This window comes from Eptatretus burgeri, chromosome 3, assembly GCF_056783735.1.
Source record: "Eptatretus burgeri isolate ZD-2024b chromosome 3, Ebu_testis_v1, whole genome shotgun sequence".
In the NCBI taxonomy this organism is placed as follows: domain Eukaryota; kingdom Metazoa; phylum Chordata; class Myxini; order Myxiniformes; family Myxinidae; genus Eptatretus; species Eptatretus burgeri.
In genome coordinates this window covers 29,700,529-29,722,815 of record NC_140963.1, presented here as the reverse complement: position 1 = coordinate 29,722,815, position 22,287 = coordinate 29,700,529, and the positions used below count along the sequence as shown (strand labels likewise).

Genomic DNA, 22,287 nt, shown 5'->3' with positions numbered 1-22,287 from the left:
GGAAGCAACTCACTCACTGTACCGACAGAACTCACAGAGAAGATGGAGGACACCTCTCATGCAGCCTGGAACCAAGCGAGGCAGTGCACAGCCCAGAGCCAATGGACACCAAGAGCCTGCAGCAGACAGCGTGCAACCCAGAGCCAAGGGACAGAGAGTGTGCAATCCGGAGCAGAGGGCCAGCGTGTTCTAAGAGAACCTGGAAGAGCCTCAGCAAGTGGAGCAAAGGGTGAAGTGAGACCCAAAAATAATCGTACACTTCCACAGGCCAGGATACATCTTGGAGAACACAGGTACAGAGGGCACAATCTGAGTCTGGCTCATACATTGTGCTCTGGCTCTTCATCCTCACCTCATCTCCTCCTTTCTTTTTTACCACCTTCCCGACCATTCTTTCTTTGCTTTCCTCCACCATCCTTCTTTCCATGTGTTCCTCTCTGCTTGTGGGTTTAGATAAGGATAAGGCAGTTCTCTGTTTATAGACTTAGCATTCTTATCTTCATACAGGCTGCATATGCATTTGTGCTCCAGAAGAATAAGGGATTAAAATAAAAAAAATAACTTTTCCATTCCCGAGTGTGTGGTTATTCCTTATGGGTTAAATTGGTGTCAAAATCATACCTTGTGGAGGCATATTCTTTTCCCCGCAAATGAAAATGATTAGAATCCAAGCAAAAGATGCGGGAACTTTTCCCACATAGTACTCGTAGCATCAGGTCAGACCACTTGATGATCTATGGCTCGTACTAAGGAGCGATTCCAACAAGTTTTAGCTTAGTGTCATCGGGTACAATATTTAGAAGGAACTTCAATAGAAGAGGCCATTAGGCTCATCAAGCCTGCATAATCAAGACATCTCAGGACACAACCTCACTACTTCCAGATATCTAAATCAATTTTAAAACCATCTACTGACTCCACTGCCACTACCATTGCAGGGAGACCATTCCATGGATTCACCACTGAGTGAAAGGCCCCTGCCTTACTCCCATCCCTGCTTTTTTTTACGGTTAAACTATGACCCCTTGTCCCCGTCAGTGTCCGTTCTGTGAAAAATTATTCTGCACTAATTTTGTCTACACCCTTCATTATCTTAAACATCCCGATCATGTTCCCTATGTAACCACCTCCTTTCTAATGTATAAAGTACTTTCTCTTTCAGCTGCTCCTCATAGATTAGTTTCACTAAGCCCAAGATAAATCTATTTGCTCTTTGTTGTACCCTCTCAATGGCAGGCAGCAATGTTCTGATAATGCTTAAAAATAAAATAAAATAGGATAGTGATGTTGAAGGATATATTCACAAGTGATGCAGAAAAAAACATCAATTCAGGTGATATCATCGAAGATACCAATAGAATTAACACATGAGACTTTAATCACTGGTAATTCTTCACTTTATTGAGTGGAGTTCACTGCAATCCGATGAAAGACACGGTATGAATTATGTGCCACTGTGATTGGCAAACAGAGTGATAAGTTTGATTTCTTTTCACCAGTCTCAGCTTGGCATTACACCCCCCTCGAGAATGAAGCATTAGGAATGATAGTTATACTAAATGGGGAGGCAAAAAGAAAAAAACAAGAGAAATCAAAGCACAATCTAGTTTTTAAAAAAAAACAACTGAAAAACAAAGTTGGAGCTGGGCAATTGGTATATCCATTCGTGAAAAAGAGAAGCAACGTTGATAACTATGTTTTCGACTAATTTCTACACACACAGAGCCGAAAAGGGATAAAGCAAAACTGCCCAGCAAACTTCATCCGGCTAGCTACGGAAATACATGACAATCACTGTGTAAGAAAGAAGCGAGTTAATAAGTTAACGTAAATTGTTATTTCGCAAGCGTTAGATTAGGCAAAAAGACAAAATAAGGTAACTCCATAGGTAATGGCATTTGTTTGTTTGCTCAAGAGGAATCATGAATTTAAGAGAAAAAAAATTCTATTCCGTTTCGTTACCTCTAGAGTAGTTATACAGAGGAAGAAATAAGTTGAAAGAAAGTGAGCTTTAAAATACGGGACTTTGAAAATGTCTCGGGAACACCCATCAATGCCTTTCACGCCGCATGCGCAGTACGTTCATTTTCACCGACTCACTTCCGCTGATGAGGGCACTTTGAACGTGCTGTTGCTTGGGCAAAATCAAATGGTCTTTTAAAGACAATTTGTAGCATTAAAACGAAGGAGTCAAACTGGGGGACATTCCACGATTGGTTAACCACAAATGTACTTTGCAATGCAAATTGGACTCGTGAAAACCTGGGGGGGGGGAGAAGAAAAATCTGTGGATGAGAGGTGTTACCTCCTACACCATTTCCTTTCCTGTGAGAGGTTCCTACCATTTCCTGTGAATACCACCGAGTGGATGTAGTGGATAAGGAGAGTGCGAATGCTCGATGACTAGCAGCCTAACCTCAACATGAGTGTTCACCCGTCACTTCGTTGAGAAAGACACAAACGGAAGTGGGGCCCTCTTGGAATCATCCAAATCCTGAACTATTCTCGTGGAATGATTGGAGTCTCGTGGCTACAAAACCACCGTGTGTTTAAAGCACTCCTATTAGACTTCAAGCAGGTAAAGAAACAGCACAAATATCTGGTCTACTTGCTGAAGAACTAGTGAACGTAATCACAATGCTTCGCTCCTGGCAAAGTCAATCAACACCAATGGCGGAGCACTCTCATGCTATGCCAACGGTGGATGGGGAGGGATTGTTACATTTCCATGACTTGCCAGGGGTTGAACAAGTTGATTTGGAGCAGCCCACACGTCCTCAGAGGGTTAGAGGTTAGAAAATTAACCTTTAAAAAAAATCATTGTATGTGGTAACTTTCATTTCTATAATTAATCTAGGCCTATTGTACTTCTAATTTCATTTTTTTTGAGTGGGGTATGGGAGGGGGGGAGGGGATCATGTCAAGATATATTTTTTAAATACAAGAGCTGATCACTTAAGGGCTTGTGAAGGTGATTATTATTATTTTTTTCCTTTCAGCAGTTCTAAGCTTCATTCAATATCACTCCATCAATGACGCCTGCACTATAATTCTAGCACAATGCATTTGATGAGTAAATGAGCTTGGTGAGCTTTAGTAGCTAAATAAATTGATGGTAAACCTCGGTGTTGAAGAAAGATGTCGAATACGAATTCACACAATACATTTGATACGTACAGGCCAACATATCAATCATTATCTCGTATGCACGATATATTTTTCCAAGGGGTTCTGTGCATGCACGCCGATGCATTGTGGGGCTACAGCATCATTTTGAAAGTCCCGTGTTGAACCGAATTTTCTCCGTGGATCAGCAATTAAAAAATTTACCTCAATTTCCCATCCAAAGTTAAAGCTTTCAAAAACACTGCTATTCCTTATTAATAAAACAAAAAAAAAGGCTAAAGCCCAACCTTCATATGCTAATACCACTATGAGTACTTCGATTACTATTGCCAAATAAATGTCAGTATTTAAAAAATAAAAAGATCATAACGATGAGGTGGAGCGGCACAAACTGCATGTCGCCCACTGAGGAGGTAGTTGATTAAACGCATGTGAAAAAAAAAAAAAACAAGAAGGAAACACCAAAACCTACAATAAAACATACAGTTTTAAACATGCTGCCATATTCGCAGGTTAGTTGCTCATGAAAGGCGAGGGATTTCAGGTGCCATGGTGGTGTACGATGGCTCGGCTCTGTGTGTGTAGAAAGAGAAACTTCATTTATGCACATTTTGCTGAAACCACACAATGCTAAAACAAAAACTTCATCTTCTTTATCCAAACATGATGTTGAAATAAAACAAAATAACAAATGCTAAAAGGACACACATTGAAAGAAAGAAAATGTATATTCGCATGCAACATCCCAAACCATTTTGGTCATACTTTTCTCTCGAATGCCTAAAAAGCACAATTCGGATGAAGGGCTGCTTTTCTCTGCATGACTTTGCAAATCAAGAATGTTTGTCTGTGTGATATGCTCAATACGAAGCGTCGGTTCTGCTGAAGCAGTTTGGTTAAAAAAAAAATCCCAAGCAACTTGCCACTCTGTCATGAGATAAAGTCAGGGTTAAGCAAAACAAAAATAAGGTGAAGATGAAGCACAAAATAGCCTCTGCGTCCAGGTGTGTCACCAGCTTTGCATCTGGTACTTTATCCCAAGAGGGTGGAGGGGGGGGGGTGGGAGAACTTTTTAATCAAAGTACCATTTTTATAGAATTGCTTTCATTACACAAAACGTGAAAAGCAAAATGTGCACAAAAGAAAACAGTGGCCCAGATATTACTTAACTGCATCTGGTTGCCCACGGAGGCCAAAGTGGCACGAGGGACAGTGTCCCAAAACCCACGACTCACGGCCTTCACCGTCTCACCATTTCACTTCCAATTTTTTCCCGTCATGCAGTACCAGAATCAGTCATTACCTCTGACAGTGGAAGGCAACATTCTATTGTATTAGGCACTGCTGTGTAGTTAAAATGCCTTGTTAGTTTACACTTATCCTTAACCCATAATCAAATTTGACCAGATATATCCTCAAGAACTGCATAGGGCGTAATAGGTGTGCCACCTGTCCTCAAAAAATTTTCACTGCACGAAAAAAAAGCATTGATAAATCCTTTCTACAATAAGGAAGCCAGTAGCAAGCAAGTCGCTTGCCACATCGCAGCTTGATGAAAGCAAGTTGCTGGTGTTAAAAGAAGACCTCAACGAAGAGGGAGATATGATCACTTCAGGTCAAAGTTTCTTGATGCAATCCATGAAATAGTATACAATTCAATCATCGATTTCCTGTTACAGACTTAAAAAAAAAAACATGATTCCGGAAGGATGGGGGTCAGAATTGGGGAAAATATAACAGCCGAAAGGGAGTGGGGGCACAGAAGACAGAAAATTGTGGGAAACATGCAGCAGAACTAGGCAAAGGGTAGACAGTGTAGCAGACACTTGAGGAGCAGAAACGGAAATGGGGAAAGCGTAGGGACAAGCAGAATATACCCAGGGTGTGGAGCGGGAAGGGTGGGATGCAAAAGATGCAGGGAAGTGATGAGGGTGTTAGAGGAGGAGAAGGAGATGACCAGGCCTGAATTTAAATGGTTGGAATGGGTGAATATGAAAAGTGGAGAGGGGATGGGATGCATGTGTGAGGGGAATGGAGGGGGTGCAGACAACAGATGGTGAAGAAAACAGATGGTGAACAAAGAAACCAATGTGAAAGTGAAAGTGAAAGTGGGGGATGACAGAGAAAGATGGTTGAGGAGGAATTAGAGAGAGACCAGTGGTGGGGAATTGGAGAGACGTGGAAGAGGAGGAATTAGAGACAAGTGGGCAGGGGTGGGGATTTGAGAGTGATAAGTGGATGAAGAGGAATTAAAGAGCAACAAATGTACAATTGGGGATTCAAGAGAGAGAGAAAGAGAGCAAGAGCTGATGGGGGATGAGAGAGATGGGGGGGAGGGAGGTTGATAGAGGATTTGAGAGAGAAGCAGGTGAACAGAAATTTAAGGGACAAGGCAAATAGGTAGAGGGTGAGGGTGCAAAGAGATGTGGGAAGAGGCATTGTTGTACAAACTTTGGGGATGGTGGGCTGGGGGGCGGGGTATTTGCTTCAAGAGGGAGACAGTGGGAGAAGTGGTTAAAGACAGCGTTTTGGAAGGTTGGGGGGGGGGGAGTAGAGGGGAAAGTTAAAGGGAGAAAAATGATGTCGACATGCAGAGTGGTTAGAGGAAGAGATGAAGGAAGAAAACACTGCGAGATAAATCTCAGGTGGGTCTTGACATAGATGATAGTCACTGAGTGAAACAACTTCTCCCCACCCACCACTTTGTCCAAGAGCTATGGTGCAGCCCAATCAGAAATGAGTCGCTCAATGTAACCTGGTGAAGCAGTTTTGGAATGGACTACAGAAGTACTTTTATCAGCAAAGCTGTCTCACTCGTTTTTAAAAAAAATCGTTTATGCTGCTTCGACCCCCTCCCCCCTCACCCATCCCCCTACCCACACCTGCAACTGTGCCTTTCTTGGCTTGGCTTACAGGTTTGGATATCCAGAAGCCACTGCCACACATTCTCGAGCAACTAAATTTGGCTGTTGCAGCACGGAGCAGGAAATGTACATCTCAGCATGCACGACCCAGCACCCGCTAACTGCCAGATCACATTTTACTTTTTTATAAAAAAATAAAATGCTCCAAGACTATCAATTTATAAAGCATACAAAATCTCAAACTGAACAAAGGAACGCTGAGGTACCGAATGCCTGAGGTAGTTCTGTATCAGCTCTCTCGTTTTTATGCCCTTAGGCAGCAAAGAAAACTAACCGGAGCAAATTACAATCTCCCAGGCAGTATTTCACCTCTGCCCAAGTCTGTTCTTTATCAATAAAAAACCCACAAAACAAATCGTGTTTTTTTTTCTCTCTCTTCAAAGGATTAAAGTTTCGAAAATGCTGTTAACAGCGAATGTCAATACATTCAGGAAAAGCTTGGCTGCAAAACCAAACAAGGGTTGTTGGAAAAGGAAACGAGGGAGAAAATAGGAAGAAGAAGAAGAATACTGAGCAGGACCCCCAAGCTCAACATTCAGGGAATTTTTTTTGTTTGTTTTGTTTCTTTCCTAACAATAAAAAACTGTTTACAAATAAACATTCAATTTTTCTGTTAAAAAAACAAAAGACCAATATTCCTTGTTCGTTGCAAGATAGCATTTCCAGCAGCTTTGGGACTTCAGGACGTCTTTTACTTGCTTCCAACAGGCAGTTACTTTAGTCGGCCCTGTCCGGGCTTCTCAGGCGTCTGCTGTCGTTGCTGCTGCTGCCGGAACTGACTGAGAATCTCTCGGATCTTCCTTTGGGCAGTCTGTCCAAAGTATGTGAGGGTGTGGGAATGAGGATAAAAGGTGAGAAAGTTAACTGATAAATAAAGAAGATTCCTAACACCTGGCCATTTTTAACATGGGAACGACAAACAAAGATGGAAACAAAAATTTCAGCCACACTTCTTTCAAACAAGCGTTTGTGTACAATTAGCGTCATGGGCTATGCCAATGATCTCAATAATGGCAGTAACTCACTGCAATGAACTTACTTTCGGAGTAGCTATATCAAAGCATGTTCAAGAAATTAAAATGGCCTCATTTTAACATCAGCAAACAATATTTTTTGATTGCCATAAAGAAAAGCATTCTACAAACTAGAAAAGGTAATAAATTTGTCCAATGGGAAAACATTGTTCTATGCCTGTCATCAAGCATGGCATCCCAACATGTTTGCTGAAATGTAGTACTGTGCCACATCTACTTTGCCCCAAGATTTAGAATATCCAGTGCTTTGCCCAACCACAAGAAAAAGGAAACAAAAGGAAAAGGAAACAAGAAAAAGAGCAATCAGAGATCGCAGACCCTCACCAGAACTTGTTTTGTGGCATTTGTGTACTGGTGTGTTATGTAATTAATGAGAGACACCTGACCCTTACCCATGACATCTATTATTATTCAATTGAATTTAGAATTGGATGAAAATTAATTCAATTCAAATCAAATGGAAGACCAAATAGGTACAGTCCTGCATTGGAGTAATCAGAAGGAACCCGAGCAAGCAAAAAGCAAAGATGAAGTCATCAGGAGGAACCTGAATAGGATTGACATTTCAGCTGCGACTCCTCTACACTGAAACCCATCCAGGCACAGCCAAATTAGTCTTGTTTTAGTTAAAAAAAAATGTTACCAGATTAAAAGAAAAACAAATAATTCTGGCGACAAGACCATGTGTCCGATCAAGTTGAAATTTAAAATGTATTCTCAATCACTACAAGATCATAATTGTGAAGTTTCATGTCATTTTATCAAGCGGTTCTAGAGAAAATATTATTTAATATTTTTCTTCCATCCAATATGGCTGCCAAACCATGTGACCTTTCAATTATTACTTAACAAATTTGAACACCCAAGGCTTGGGGAACATTTGTGTGAAGTTTCTCCTCGATCTGTCAAGCCGTTCTGGAAAGGAAGATTTTTATATGTTTTAGGGTAAATCCAATATAGCTGCCAAACTATGTGACCTATGACGTCATATGTGTGAACCTTATGCTCCTCATGGATGGGCGGTCAGATGTGTAAAGTTTCACCTCGATCTGTTCAACCACTTCAGAGAAGATTTTTGAAGGTTAAAAAAAAAACAATATGGCTGCCGAATCACGTGACTGATGACCTCATCTTTTTTTTTTTTTTCTGTGGACCATTTTTTTTCCTAGATGACACTCAAAAATTCTCCCAAGATGCAGCATTCTACATATGCAATTATGATGTCATAACGAAGGAAACCAATGGCGTCATTAAAAAAAACCAGAAATCACACTTTTCCTCATGAGTACTTGCCGTGTGCAAAGTTTAATTTTTTTCCCTTGGTGCGGTTTTAGAGATAGAGGTCCAAAGTTTTCCCGTTTTTCCAAGATGGATTCCACACCACGTGACCTATGACATCATGATTATGATTAAAACATTCCACATGAGTAGTCGCACCGATGTTAAAAAATTTGTCTCAATCCGACACATGGTCGCAGAAAAAAAACACAAACGTTCTGTGTAGACAGACAGACAGACAAACAAACAAACAAACAAACAAAATGGACCCAAATGCAATACCCCCTCCTTTGACGAGGGTAATAATGTGAGCAAAATGAAAGCCAGTACAAGGCAAGGATTCCTTTGGAGAGCAATTTAGAGATAATTGAAAGCGAGCTGATCAAACAAACAAATCGATTACATGGGCGGCTTACCAGCCTGGCGTGAGCTCAAAACACACAGAAGAAAAAGCCACATGCACGAGATACGTTCAATGCGGTAACATATGATGCTGTTTATATACTGTTCACCCTTTTCATTTTATCCACCCACAGTCCATGGACATTTGCATCAACAGACAATGGCATCGACAGAAAATGACAATTATAAGTTTAGTCCGTGGACCCAGAAGCTTTGTACAGGGAAGTTAATGTTGTTTGTATGTTATGGGTAATCAACTTGTTTTCCAACAAGCTTGACAACAAGGCCAGCAGGATAGCCGAGAGGTATACATACACACCAGCCTCTGTGCTGTCCAGCCTGGGTTCAAATGTCGACCCAGCTATAAACTGTCTTTCTCGACTAGAATTATTTCTCGAAAAGGGCCCTGTATAAGGCTCCAGAAGCATTTTTTAGTAAAAGTTGGGAACATGACTTTTTAACATAATTAAGGTATGCTGAATTCGACTAGCCCTGTTCCCAAGCTGAATTTTGAGTTTTTGACCATCTAATTAGCATAAACAAAATGGCTGCCAAATTGACAATTTTGGGCACTTTCTTGGGACAGGCAGTACTATACCAGCACAATGCGAATCTATTTTACTTGTGAACAACTGTTAAGTTGTTAAGTTAACTGTTAAGTTGTTAAGGGCGTGTGTAGGCCTATACTAATGATTCATTCTTGTTTGCAGGCTACAATGGATCCCGTGATTAGCTTTAAGAGGCCGTCACCTGTAGACTACAGCCTGTGCATTTTCTGCCAAAAGCATAAAGCCAGAAAAAAACCTGATTCAAGCAACTGAACATGGACTCGCAACACTCAGGAATGCAGCCTGTAGCAGAAAGAAGCTGAGGGACTCCAAAAATATAGACTTAATTGATCGTCTTGAGAATGCATTAGATTCTGTCACAGCCGTATCTCTTGTGTGGCACAGAATGTGCTCTGCCCACTTTACGGACAAGAGTAAAATAGAACGTCTTCAGAGGACCCAGACAGAGTATTCAACAGAGGGAGCAGGTTGCAGTTCAGGTGTTCCAGGTGGTAACAGGCGTTCATTGCGAAAAGGTGTGCAGCCAGTCAACTGGAACCTTTGCATTTTCTGTCAAACTGCAAATAAGAAGGCACGACTGATCTCCGTCATGACTAAGCAATGAGTGATCAAATAATTCAAGCCTCACATCTTGACTACAAAGTTGGCCTTCGACTGGCAGGAGTGATTGACCTAATTGCAGCTGAAGCCAAATCATCTGTCTTGTCTTAGCGCATTTAACAGGTCTACCTCCAAAATAAAGCAGGAGTCAGCAAATACAGACCTTGCTATGATATGGCTTTGCCAAGAGCTCCATCAATCAGCTGACAAAGGACATGTGATTCTTCTGGATGATGTATGGGAAAGGTATAAGGAGCTAGCTGAGGAATCTTCAACCATGATTCAGCTGTCCTATCAAAGCAGAAGAGGAACATTCAAGGAAAAGTTGCAGTCACAGCTTGGGGACATTTTCAATTTCTTTCAACCTCTTGACAGTTGTATATCAGAACGAAAAACCGTATTGATTCCCACCAAGTACCAGCCAACAGCAGTTTTGCAGATGAAAGCAGACACAGAGGAGAGTGAGGAAAAGTTAGCCTTTCCTAAGTATGAGCCTCAGGATTACATTTTCCTTTCACTTGTTCATGTCGCTATGAAAGTCCATGGAGACATGATGGAAACTCCAGGAAAAAAAAGGTTCTCTGTCAGTGAAGAAGATGCTATAGCATGCATTCCCGAGAGTTTATATATGCGACTGAGACTGATCGTCGATGGCCAGGCATCCCTTGAAGATGATAGCCCTGGGAACAATGAAGAACATGTCCGAAGCAGAGTTCTGAGTGTGGCACAAGAGCTTGTCTACTGCGTCAGTGGTGGCAAAAAATGGACTCCAAAACATGTTGGTCTTGCAAGTACTCTTCATCAAGCGACGCGGTCAAAAGACCTAGTACGATTGTTCAACAAGGCAGGGCATTGTCTGAGTTACGAACAGGTGTTGCAAGTCGACACTTCCTTGGCTGAGAGCACTCTCAAATAATTGGACAAAGCAACTGGTGCCATCATTCCACCAAACATTGAGGCAAATAAATTAATCCACAACACTTGTGATAACATTGACATCCTTGATGAAACACTTGATGGAAAGAATACCTTCCATGCAACTCAAATGGCAGCATGGCAACGAGGCCAAACAACTGATGCTTCTCTTAAAAATCTCGAGCGATCCACAAGACATACTTTGATTGTGCCAAATGGCGTGGAGGAGCTGCATCCTGTCAGTATAACTCATGGAAAATGCAAGCCAGTATTCACAGCACCCGTCGACGAAGCCTGCTTCAGCAAATCTGAGGAGGACAATGAGTATGCAAGACAAGCAAAAGCTACAGACCTAGCTTTCTTCCTGCACAGTCAAAATTCAGAGATAAAACCTTCTTGGACACTATTCAATCAGTCATTGCCATCAGAGGAACCAGAACAGACAGCAGTAGGATATTTGCCTATAATCCTTGGTCCTACTCATGAGGTGGATACTTTGAATACTGCCGTGAAGAGATGCATGGCAAAATCTTCACATTTTGGAAAGGAACATACAGTCCTCACAGTCGACCAAGCGCTGTACTGTAGACTTATGGAGCTAAAGTGGTCTGTTCCAGAATACCAGGATAAGTTAATACCTCAGCTAGGTGGCCTTTACGTATCTATGAACTTCCTCAAGGCCATAGGAGATCATATTAATGTTTCCAGAAAGCTGAAGTGTGGGTGGAGAGTAGACTGCTCGGGCAAGGCACTGTAGAACTTGTTCTGGCAGGAAAGGCATACAACAAAGCGATAAGGGCACACAAACTGACTTTGCAAGCTCTGTGGCGTCGCCTGATGCCAAGCCTTCTCTCCTTTGTTGCAGAGGCGGACAAGGACGGCCATGCTTGCATTTCCAGGATGGCTTCTGATGACGACCCGCAAAAGATTCCAGAACTGATAACATTTCTGGATCAGGAAAAGTTCAGGAAGCTCCTGGATGATTTTGTTGAGAGTAGATCTGATGATGTGAACTTCAGCTTCTGGTGGCAATATATGGACATGGTCGCTATACAGTACTTCTGCAATACACTCGAGCTCAGCGTGATGGCATCTGGGATCACAATCTTTACTCTTTCAGTCTGATGTTGCCCTACTTCAAGCGGTATGACCACCTGAACTATGCACGATGGGGTCCAGTGTATCTAGTGGAGATGCATCAGCTTCCAGAACCTGTTTTAACAGAGTTCCAAAGAGGCAATTTTGTAGTCAAGAGATCTGCTCACAAGTTCAGCCAAGTAGATCCTGACCAGGCCATGGAATGGATAAATGACACAGGCAAGAAAGGAGGTGGTATCATTGGTATCACCAAGACGACATCAGCTCTGTGTAGGTGGACACTCTACTTTAACCTGAGATCTCACATAGCAGAACAAACCCATGGAATGTACAGTCTCCACCGTGGGAGAACAGACTTTCACAACGAAGCAAGCAAATCACGACAAACGAGAGACCATGATGACGAGAATTCTTTACTTTCCACTTTCCAGGGATTCAGCGTGTTCTCATCTGTATCACATCCAGGTACGTTGCAAAACCTTGCTACGAAAGACCTAGCAACAGAGTCAATTCAAGAATGATTACTATGTGCCAAGGAGCTTGTACAAGAAGAAGTCAAGACATTTGTTCAGGACAGATTGATAGTGGCTGAGCAATGTGATAAGCCACATGTTTCAATCCATGACCATCTGCGCAGGAATAACGCCCCAACATTTGCCACTTTATACAAAGTGGTTAAACACACAAAGGACAAAGACAAGAAAATTGTTCTGAAGACAGACAGAAATGTCCTCCGACGTCTAATTACTGCCTATACTATGAGGCGGGTCGGCCAGTTCATTTGCCATCTGTACTCAAACATGAGCTTCTTCCGGTCCCTGTATCCCTTGCCGAAATGAATGGTACACTACGCACTGGAAACAAGTCATTACTTGCCAACGTGATAACATAAGACATAGACTGTCCTGAGACAATTCAAATTCAATACACGTCAATTTGCCTTATCATTGATGGACAAGCATTGGTAGTAGCTCTTGGAAAGCCTGATGATGCTGTAACCTTTGGAGATCTGGCCAACACGTATGTGAAAACTGTGCTAAAAGCAGGTTCCAAATATCAAAGAATTGATATTGTGTTTGACAGATACAGGGAAGAAACAATCAAGGGTACAACCAGAGTGTGGCGCAGTAAAGCAGCACAGCCAATCAGAAGGCTTGTGGAAGGTCGTGATGTACCTCTTCCAAAGAACTGGTCAAATTTTCTGTCACTCGCTGATAATAAAGCAGATCGAGCACATTTCTTGTCTGAGGAACTGTGTTTGCAGGTGCCTAAGGATAAAGAAATTGTAGTTGCCGGGGGATTTAGAGAGGAACTCGAGGTCAAGTCATCAAAAGGTACAACCGATTTGACACCTCTGAAATCCACACATGAAGAAGCCGACACAAGATTGGTGCTGCATGCCGTCCACAGCCAGTTTAATACAGTTGTTGTGTCTTCCAGGGACACTGATGTTCTCCTGCTTCTGGTATACCATTTTCGACGTATGCAATGCGAGCATCTCTGGATGATGTCGGGCACATCTAAGAAACGGCGGTATATACCCATTGATGCAGTTTTCAACAAACTACCAAGAGGCTCAGCAGCATCCTTGCTTGCATATCACACATTGACTGGGTGTGACACCACCTCCGACATCACGAATCACACCAAACGATCATAATGGAAGGTCTTCGAAGAACACCATGAATTGCTGAAGAACTTGGGCATTGGTGAACTCACAGAGGAAACCATCAAATCTTCAGAAACCTTTGTCTGCAGAATATACAATGTGCACACAACAAACTGTTGATGCAGCACAGCATTTATTGTTCTCCAAGACGGGAAAACCATAAGGCATCGCCCCAACAAGTGATGCGCTCCGTTTCCATTTGATGAGAGTACACTATCAAGCGATATGGAGAAATTCCCACTGCCCCACACTTGAACTCCCTGCGCCCTCTGAAATGGGATGGAGACTTGGGGAATCAAGACTGCAACCCATACTGTTGGCATTGAGTCCCATTCCAGACAGTTGCCTTGAGATGGTAGCCTGTGCATGTCGGAAACAATGCAAGACTCGACGCTGCACATGCCGGAATTCAGGATTACGATGCACATCAATGTGTGCATGCCAGCAACAGATTGATGATCAGACTCCTTGCCTGAATACAATGTGATTTTCCTAAAAGATGTTAGGCATTCCTGAAAACTGTTTATGCTAACTGAAATTTGTTCACGTAGCAGCACGATAGAACTTTGTTTAGTTTTTATGATTACAGACTAGAAACTTTAACTTCTACATTTCATTAATAAACATCGGTAACCATTAATTAAAATGCTTCAAATATGTCTTACTCATTTTTCTTGACCCTCAAAATGTAGGTCTAGACATCTCATTTGTCAGGTTTGCATGCATAGTAACAAAGTTACAGCAGAAAATAGATTTTTTGTTAATGGCAGTAGCTAATTAGCATAATAATGGATTTTTGGCAAGTTACGAATTTTATTAGCCTGTAGCTTTGATCCATTGCTCAAGGGACATTTCTAAGATGCGTACATGTGAACAATGTACATTTATTTATTTAAATGGTATAGTCGTGCCTGTCCCAAGAAAGTGCCCAAAATTGACAATTTGGCAGCCATTTTGTTTATGGTAATTAGATGGTCAAAAACTCAAAATTCAGCTTGGGAACAGGGCTCTTCTAATTCAGCATATCTTAATTATGTTAAAAAGTCATGTTCCCAACTTTAACTAAAAAGTGATTTTAGGATGCACATTTCTCAGAAATACGTCGTCTATTCTGTTGTATCACATGCAGAGTGATTAATCAACATGTGTGCCATCACTCCGATAAACTGGGCATCCCGTCTGCCGGCATTAGTTGGTGGACGTTAAAGACCCCACGGTGTTTTTCGTGAAGAGTAAGTGAGCCATTACCGGCACTCTTGTCAAATTCCAAATACCTGCTCTCACCTACAGGGGGTACTGCATCAGCGACACTCCGAGCAAATTATGGCAAATCGCAGCCACGTGCTTCATACGAAAGACGAAGCAGCTCAACAGGTAGCATTATGCACATGGCTGAAGCACACATGAAGATACAGCAAAAAAAGGTTGATCAACACAACCAGCATGACAATAAATAATTGGTTCTTGCATTATGCCTTTAGGGAGACTTGTGTATCCCTAGTAGGCCATGGGCCAGATATGGTCCACGTGCACCCCCCCCCCCCCACAACCCTTCGACCCCATATTTTTCTGAAGCCTTAAAGTCCTATGACCATGAATTCAACTGGTAACAGTGAATAAACTGGGACTCACTATCCATTTTCCAACCATATCTGACAGTACCCTCAAAATGTCAACTTTTCCTCAGTTTCACACATAAAAAATCCCCTCACTGATAAGATCTCTGCAGTTGCCCAATAAGCATTAATATTAACAAATTATATATCAAATAAAAGATTATCACATGCAGATTTTCAAAATAGAGTCATCTGTCAAATTTAATAGCGTTATGTTTGTCCCAAGAAGTGATGAAGAGGAGTACCTCGCCTTTCCTTTTGACAACTCAGATATCTGAAATAATAACGTATATTCATACTCATTTTACCTGACACAAACAAATAAATATTTCTATGATATCACAAATTTTACTACCTTTCTATTGATACCAAAATTGTCCCACACCAATTAAAGATGTACCAGGTATTACGTCTTAAACATAAGTACATCACTGTTGCAACACCCAACAAGTAGTCACCAGTAAGACGTAAGACTGAGAAAATATGCCTTACTTCACATAAAGAATATAAATTATGTTTATTTTAGAAAAACAATTCAAACTTAGTATGTCATGTCTACAAAATGTCATTGTGCATGGATTACGCATAATATTCAATATCGCTATTGTCATCACTCTCCAATGCCTGCTCTATATCATCAAATGCATCCATATCTGAATCCTCATCAGAGTCAGTGTCGTCAGGTGTGACTTCAGCAATGTCAGCCAGTTGCCGTGGGAGGACATCTCCTTCATACCACAGAGGATCAAGGTTACCATCCTTTTCCTCCCAACCATGTCCCTGACTGGCCTTCAGAATCTGTGGTTGTGGAATATGAGCAGTCTTCCAAATCCGTACTTGGTGGATTACTCTCCGAATGTGCTCGGTAAGAGCTCGCTTACAAGGTGGTAAGTTAGCCATATCCACATTCCAGTCATTAACCATCCCATAACGGAGTACAAAACTGTACAAGAATGCTTGCGTGCTGCTGAAGAGGCCACCAGAGAAGTTGGACAGCCTTATGTCATTACTACATTTGACTTGGTAGTGTGCATGAAGGCCTACCCATTAGTGTGGAACTCACCAGACAAGTATGAGAGCCACATAATTCCAATTGGCACATTCCACCTCGTATGCACTTATATGAAGATGATTGCCAAAAAGATGGCTGGGTCTGGGTTAGCAGATGGTCTCCCAGAAGCAGGACTAATCAGTGGAGGATCTTTGGGTGGTGTGATGTCCGGGAAGAACTACGACAGAGCCCTACATTGTCACAATATTATGTTGGAATGTCTTGAAAGATTGCTCATAGAGGAGTACCTCAAAGATAAAAGCACTGATGATCTGTTCTCGTCTTTCTCTGATGAATCATCAGATAAGCTACGTGCCCTAGTAGATTCCCACAGCCAAGATACTTTGAGTGCTGTCTTGATGGACAATTCCATTGTCCAATTCATAGAGCAGTATGCAGAATTCAAAAAAGGAGTCGCAAATGGACGTTTGGGGAAGACTGCCCAGCTGTGGTTGTCATACATGGACCATGTCTGTTTAATTCTATCACACCTTGAAGCCGTAAAGACAAACAACTTTCTTTTGTATGCTGCATCCATCAGTCGCATGACGTCTCTCTTCTTCAGTTTCGGTAGACAGAACTATGCAAGGTATCTGACATATTTCTCTGTGTTCATAGCTAATATAGACAACTCACACCCAGGGGCAGTATCACTGATCAAGAGAGGAGCTATCAGTGTCACACGCTCCTTTATCCCTGGCAATCGTTGTGCAGTGGATAAAACCATGGAGGAGACCTTCATTAGGTACGCTAAGTCACATGGTGGTGCTGGAACCAGTGCAGCAGGTACATCTGGACCACTCACCAACTACCAGGCCTACCAGAGATGGGTTAGGACAACACATGCAAGGTCTCTTTATGTTGATGCTGCACTTGGAATGGCTCACATGCTGGACAGTGGAGAGGGAACAAAGTATCGTGATACATGTCCGACAGAGGTCACAAAAGGAGAGAAGTTGGTGAAAAGGGCCAAAGATGCCATCAGAAGATTTCTTAGTCCTTCAATATAGAGACAAATGATCAATTGTTGATACTCTCATCAGGAAGTGCTGCATCTGATGCTATTTCAGACGATGTTCTAAAGGCTGAAGCTGGTTGTGAAAAAGCACGAGATGAATTTATTGAAGCTCGACTGAAGAATAGTAAAGATTTCTTTGAGCCTGTGAAGAGACTGAACCTCAAAACTCTGAGTGACATGAACAAGGTATCTAAGATGAAGACAACCAAGAATAAGGTAATACAGTACAAGCAACAGGGTAATGTAGCCTTTCAACTCTTTGTAAAGTCACAAAACCAGGGCTTACAAGTCGATATGAAAGAACTGTTGACATATCCATTAACTCCCGTACCATACAGCATCGCTACAGCTTATGGATATTTTGCTAAGACTGACAAAGCAAAGGCATTTCAAAACCTGATCAAGGTTTGTAATGATGCTGATGTACCACCAACCAATGAAACATTGACTCTGTATGATGGCAATGCTTGCTTCTATTACCTGAAAGAAATACCAAGTCATTTTAGTCAGATATCTTACAAAGTGTTTGACATCATTGGAAAAACAGTAGATGTGGTATTTCGCACTGATCAATATTTGCCTGATTCAGTGAAGTCGATGGAGAGGCGACGTCGGGGCTGTGGACAAAAGCTTTTACATACAGGTGAAGCCATGAAGAGACCACCTGATTGGAAATTGTTCCTGTCAAATGATGAGAACAAGATACAGCTCATCAAACTTCTGCTTAGACTCTGGAGTGGTGATAACTATGCATCAAGGTTGCATGGAAGGTGAGTGATCTTTGTATGTGAGGGCATCGCATATTTGCTCACATCTGCTGATGGCCAAACAAGAATTAGAGAGGAGCTACCACTGCTGAAATCAACCCAGGAAGAAACTGACTCTCATACGATACTGTATGTTCAGTATGCTTGACTCAGAAACGATCAATTTGTCCGAGTCAAAAGTCCAGACTCAGATGTATTTTTCATCCTTTTTTTTTCATCCTATTACACTATGCTGCCTCTGTTCATGGTACAACTGTCCTGTTTGACACAGGCAAAGGCAACAAGCAGAGGATGGTAAATGTCAGTGAACTAGCTACAGATTTTGGCCAGGAAAAGTGCACAGCTCTCATGGCACTCCATGCTTATAGTGGCTGTGACACCACTCGTGCCTTTCGAGGAATTGGCAAACTTAAACCTGTGAAAACTCTTCTGCGCTTTCCAAAATATATCTCTACTCTGGAGAAACTGGGCGATGCTTGGGATATTCCTGATGAGCTCATTGCTGAGTTGGACACCTTCACGTGTGCCATGTACGGAAGAGCGTCAAAGGTGTCAAAAGTTGATGATCTGCAACTCATTCGTATAAACGAGCTCTGTGCCAGGCAAAGTCGTCTTGTGCCTTCAGGGAATGTGGATATGGCTAACTTACCACCTTGTAAGCGAGCTCTTACCCAGCACATTCAGAGAGTAAACCACCAAGTACGGATTTGGAAGACCGCGCATATTCCACAACCACAGATTCCAAAGGCCAGTCAGGGACATGGTTGGGAGGAAAAGAATGGTAACCTTGATCCTCTATGGCAGGGGTCGGGAACGTTTTTGACTCAGAGAGCCATGAAAGCAAAATATTTGGAAATCTATTTCAGTGAGAGCCATATAATACATTTTAAGACTGAATTTAACTAAATGTGAGTATAATAAGCCTCTGAATTTATTCTTTTAAATAATGTTGTTATAATACTCACCATTAATGGGACTTCTGGTGCTGCATGGATTTGCTGATGGCTTTGTAGTCTGGTTGGTACTTGGTGAGGTTAAGCTTCATGCAAGCGTTGAGGCTTTCATCCGTTAGACGTGATCGTAGGTTGGACTTGATGTTTTTAAGATGTGAGAATGACTGCTCACATGCATACGTAGATCCAAACAAGGTCAATACAGCAATACTCACACGCTGCAGTGTGTAGTATGTGACAGGAAGCGCGTTCCAAGTTTTGATAATCAGCTGGTCTTCGGGTTGAAGTTTTTTTCATTTCTGTCCACATGTGCTTGCTCGCCAACTCCGCTTTCTGTCGTGCGATTCTTTCCAAATCTTCATTCAGTGACTTGAACTTATTCACCCACATGTCTGAGGCCTTCAGGTCAGCCACTTCTGCTTCAAAATCTCTGACGGAGACACCAGGAATGTAACTCAGGTCGGCTGTGTTCAGTGAACACTCGTTTGGATGGGTGATGAACTTAAAAAGACGAGTGTGCTCACGAAATTCTCCAAAGTGTGCTTTGAATGATTGTAGGAGACTGGATGTGAAGCTCGCTAACTGGTGGAGATCAAAGTTTTGAGTGGGCTCACTTGCTGTGCATGCATCTTTAAATTGTCTCAGTTTTTCAAAATGTAGTAAACGACCTGTTTCAAGATCCATGATAAAGAGCTCCAGCTTGTTTTCAAAAGCAAACACGGCTTGTTGAAGGGATAACACTGTATTTCCAATGCCTTGCATTTTCACGTTGAGCTGGTTCAGATGTTCAGTCATATCCACGAGATAGTAAAACTTGAGGAGCCACTCAGTTTCGGCTAGCTCAGGATGCTCAATCCCTTTCATTTCAAGGAAAGTCCGGATTTCGTTCAGGAAAGCCGCAAAACGGCTAAGCACCTTCCCTCTTGACAACCAACGCACATTGCTGTGCAAAAGCAGACCATGATAGTTATTTCCAACTTCATCCAGCAGTGTTTTAAACTGGCGAGCATTTAAGGCTCGGGCAACAATAAAGTTGATCACACGAATGACCAGCGACATCACTTCGCCAAGCTGCCCATCACACATCTGAGCACAAAGTGCCTCCTGGTGTAGAATGCAATGGAAACTTAGGATGGGTCTATTTTCATGTTCACGGAGAAGCGCCACAAATCCTTTGTTTTTCCCCACCATACACGGAGCACCATCAGTACACACTGAGATAAGTTTATCCATAGGTAGATTTTTTTCTTGAGCGAACTTCATGAAAGACTTGAATAAATACTCACCTCTTGTGGACCCTTTTATTGGCAGAACAGCAAGACTTTCTTCATGCAGTGTATCACCAGCAGCATATCTTGCAATCACAATGAACTGCGACAAATGGCATACGTCTGTTGACTCATCCAAAGCCAGGGAAAAGAACGGCGCTGTATTTATGTCCTTCACTTGCGTTTCCTCCACTTGGTTTGCCATCATGATGGTACGATCATGAACAGTTCTTGCCGACAGAGGCATGTCTTGTATCCGTATGATTATCATGTCTTTGTTCGGAAGATCATCAAAAAGTTCATTGGCTACATCCAGCATGAACGTTTTAGCATACTCACCATCTGTGAATGGTTTTCCGTTCCTCACTATTGCTAAAGATCCAGCAAAGCTAGCGGAATTATAGTCACCTTGCCGGGTCCATACGCGGAGTTGCTGCTGGCTGGTTTGCACCCTGCTCAGTAGCTCTTGGCACGCTTTCTTTCTGCTGTCTCCCGCAGGGTATTTTGATGGAAAGGTAGCATGGCGTGTGTCGAAGTGCCACTTTATATTCGACCGTTTCATCGATGCAATTTTGTCATTGCAAATTAGACACACCACAGAACCTGCTCTCTCCACAAAGGCGAATTCTTCAGCCCATTCGTCCTGAAATGTACGATACTCCTCATCTTTTTTTCTTTTCGCCATCTTCTTCGTCGAAGGGTTAGCTTTGAGCAAATGAGAGAGGGAGATGTTGACCCAACTGAGGCTTGGCAAATAGTGAGTCTGGCTGGCCTGCGCACGGGCTTATATACTCGAGAGGTGCGGCACGGCCGGCCGACTCTGGGATAATGTCGCCTCAGCGGTGGCGCGTGATTGGTCGAGATGAATTCCGCTACGCGTCTCGGCGGCGGCACGTCATTGGAGGAACCGAAATCACGAGTCGCCTCGGCCGCATGACTGGACGAAACAAAAACCGCTTCAGCCCATTCGGAGGCGTTTTTTCTTCTCTCCTTCTACCAAGTTCAGCCCTGCACGTGAATGAAGCACGACACCATTCAAACTATAGGTAAAGCTTCCGCGAGAAATATTGGACTTTCAAAGTTTAAAACTCCAATTTTATCTGCGAGCCAGATGCAATCATCAAAAGAGCCACACCTGGCTCGCGAGCCACACGTTCACGACCCCTCCTCTATGGTATGAAGGAGATGTCCTCCCACGGCAACTGGCTGACATTGCTGAAGTCACACCTGACGACACTGACTCTGATGAGGATTCAGATATGGATGCATTTGATGATATAGAGCAGGCATTGGAGAGTGATGACGACAGCGATAATGAATATTATGCGAAATCCATGCACAATGACATTTTGTGGACATGACATAATAAGTTTCAATTGTTTTTCTAAAATAAACTTATCATTTATATTCTTTATGTGAAGTAAGGAATATTTTCTCAGTCTTACATCTTACTGGCGACTACATGTTGGGTGTTGCAACAGTGATGTACTTATGTTTAAGACGTAATACCTGGTACATCTTGAGTTGGTGTGGGACAATTTTGGTATCAATAGAAAGGTAGTAAAATTTGTGGTATCATAGAAATATTTATTTGTTTGTGTCAGGTAAAATGAGCATGAATATACGTTATTATTTCAGATATCTGAGTTGTCAAAAGGAAAGGCGAGGTACTTCTCTTCATCACTTCTTGGGACAAACATAACGCTATTAAATTTGACAGATAACTCTATTTTGAAAAATTCCATGTGATAATCTTTCATTTGATATATAATTTGTTAATATTAATGCTTATTGGGCAACTGCAGAGATCTTATCAGTCAGGGGATTTTTTACGTGCGAAACTGAGGAAAAGTTGACATTTTGAGGGTACCGTCAGATATGGTTGGAAAATGGATAGTGAGTCCCAGTTTTTTCACTGTTACCAGTTGAATTCATGCTCAGGGGACCCTAAGGCTTCAGAAAAATATGGGGTCGAAGGGTTGTGGGGGGGGGGGTGCAC

The 22,287-nt window shown here is 42.2% G+C and overlaps 1 protein-coding gene and 1 pseudogene across 4 annotated transcripts in view; one reads left to right on the top strand and one right to left on the bottom strand.

Moving 5' to 3' along the window:
* Positions 1-1,374: 1,374 nt before the first annotated feature.
* LOC147029615 (insulin-like growth factor 2 mRNA-binding protein 3) overlaps positions 1,375-22,287 on the bottom strand; it is a 316,214-nt gene continuing 295,301 nt past the window's right edge. For 3 of the 4 annotated variants that reach the window (XM_085872797.1, XM_085872798.1, XM_085872800.1), the window contains one exon: positions 1,375-6,861. In XM_085872797.1, coding sequence (XP_085728923.1) covers positions 6,763-6,861 — 99 coding nt within the window. In that variant the 3' untranslated portion in view covers positions 1,375-6,762. Of the gene's footprint in view, positions 6,862-8,377; positions 8,474-22,287 lie in introns of all 4 variants that reach the window. The other variant, XM_085872799.1, reaches the window with a different exon arrangement.
* Positions 16,006-21,649, top strand: LOC147029616 (uncharacterized; annotated as a pseudogene).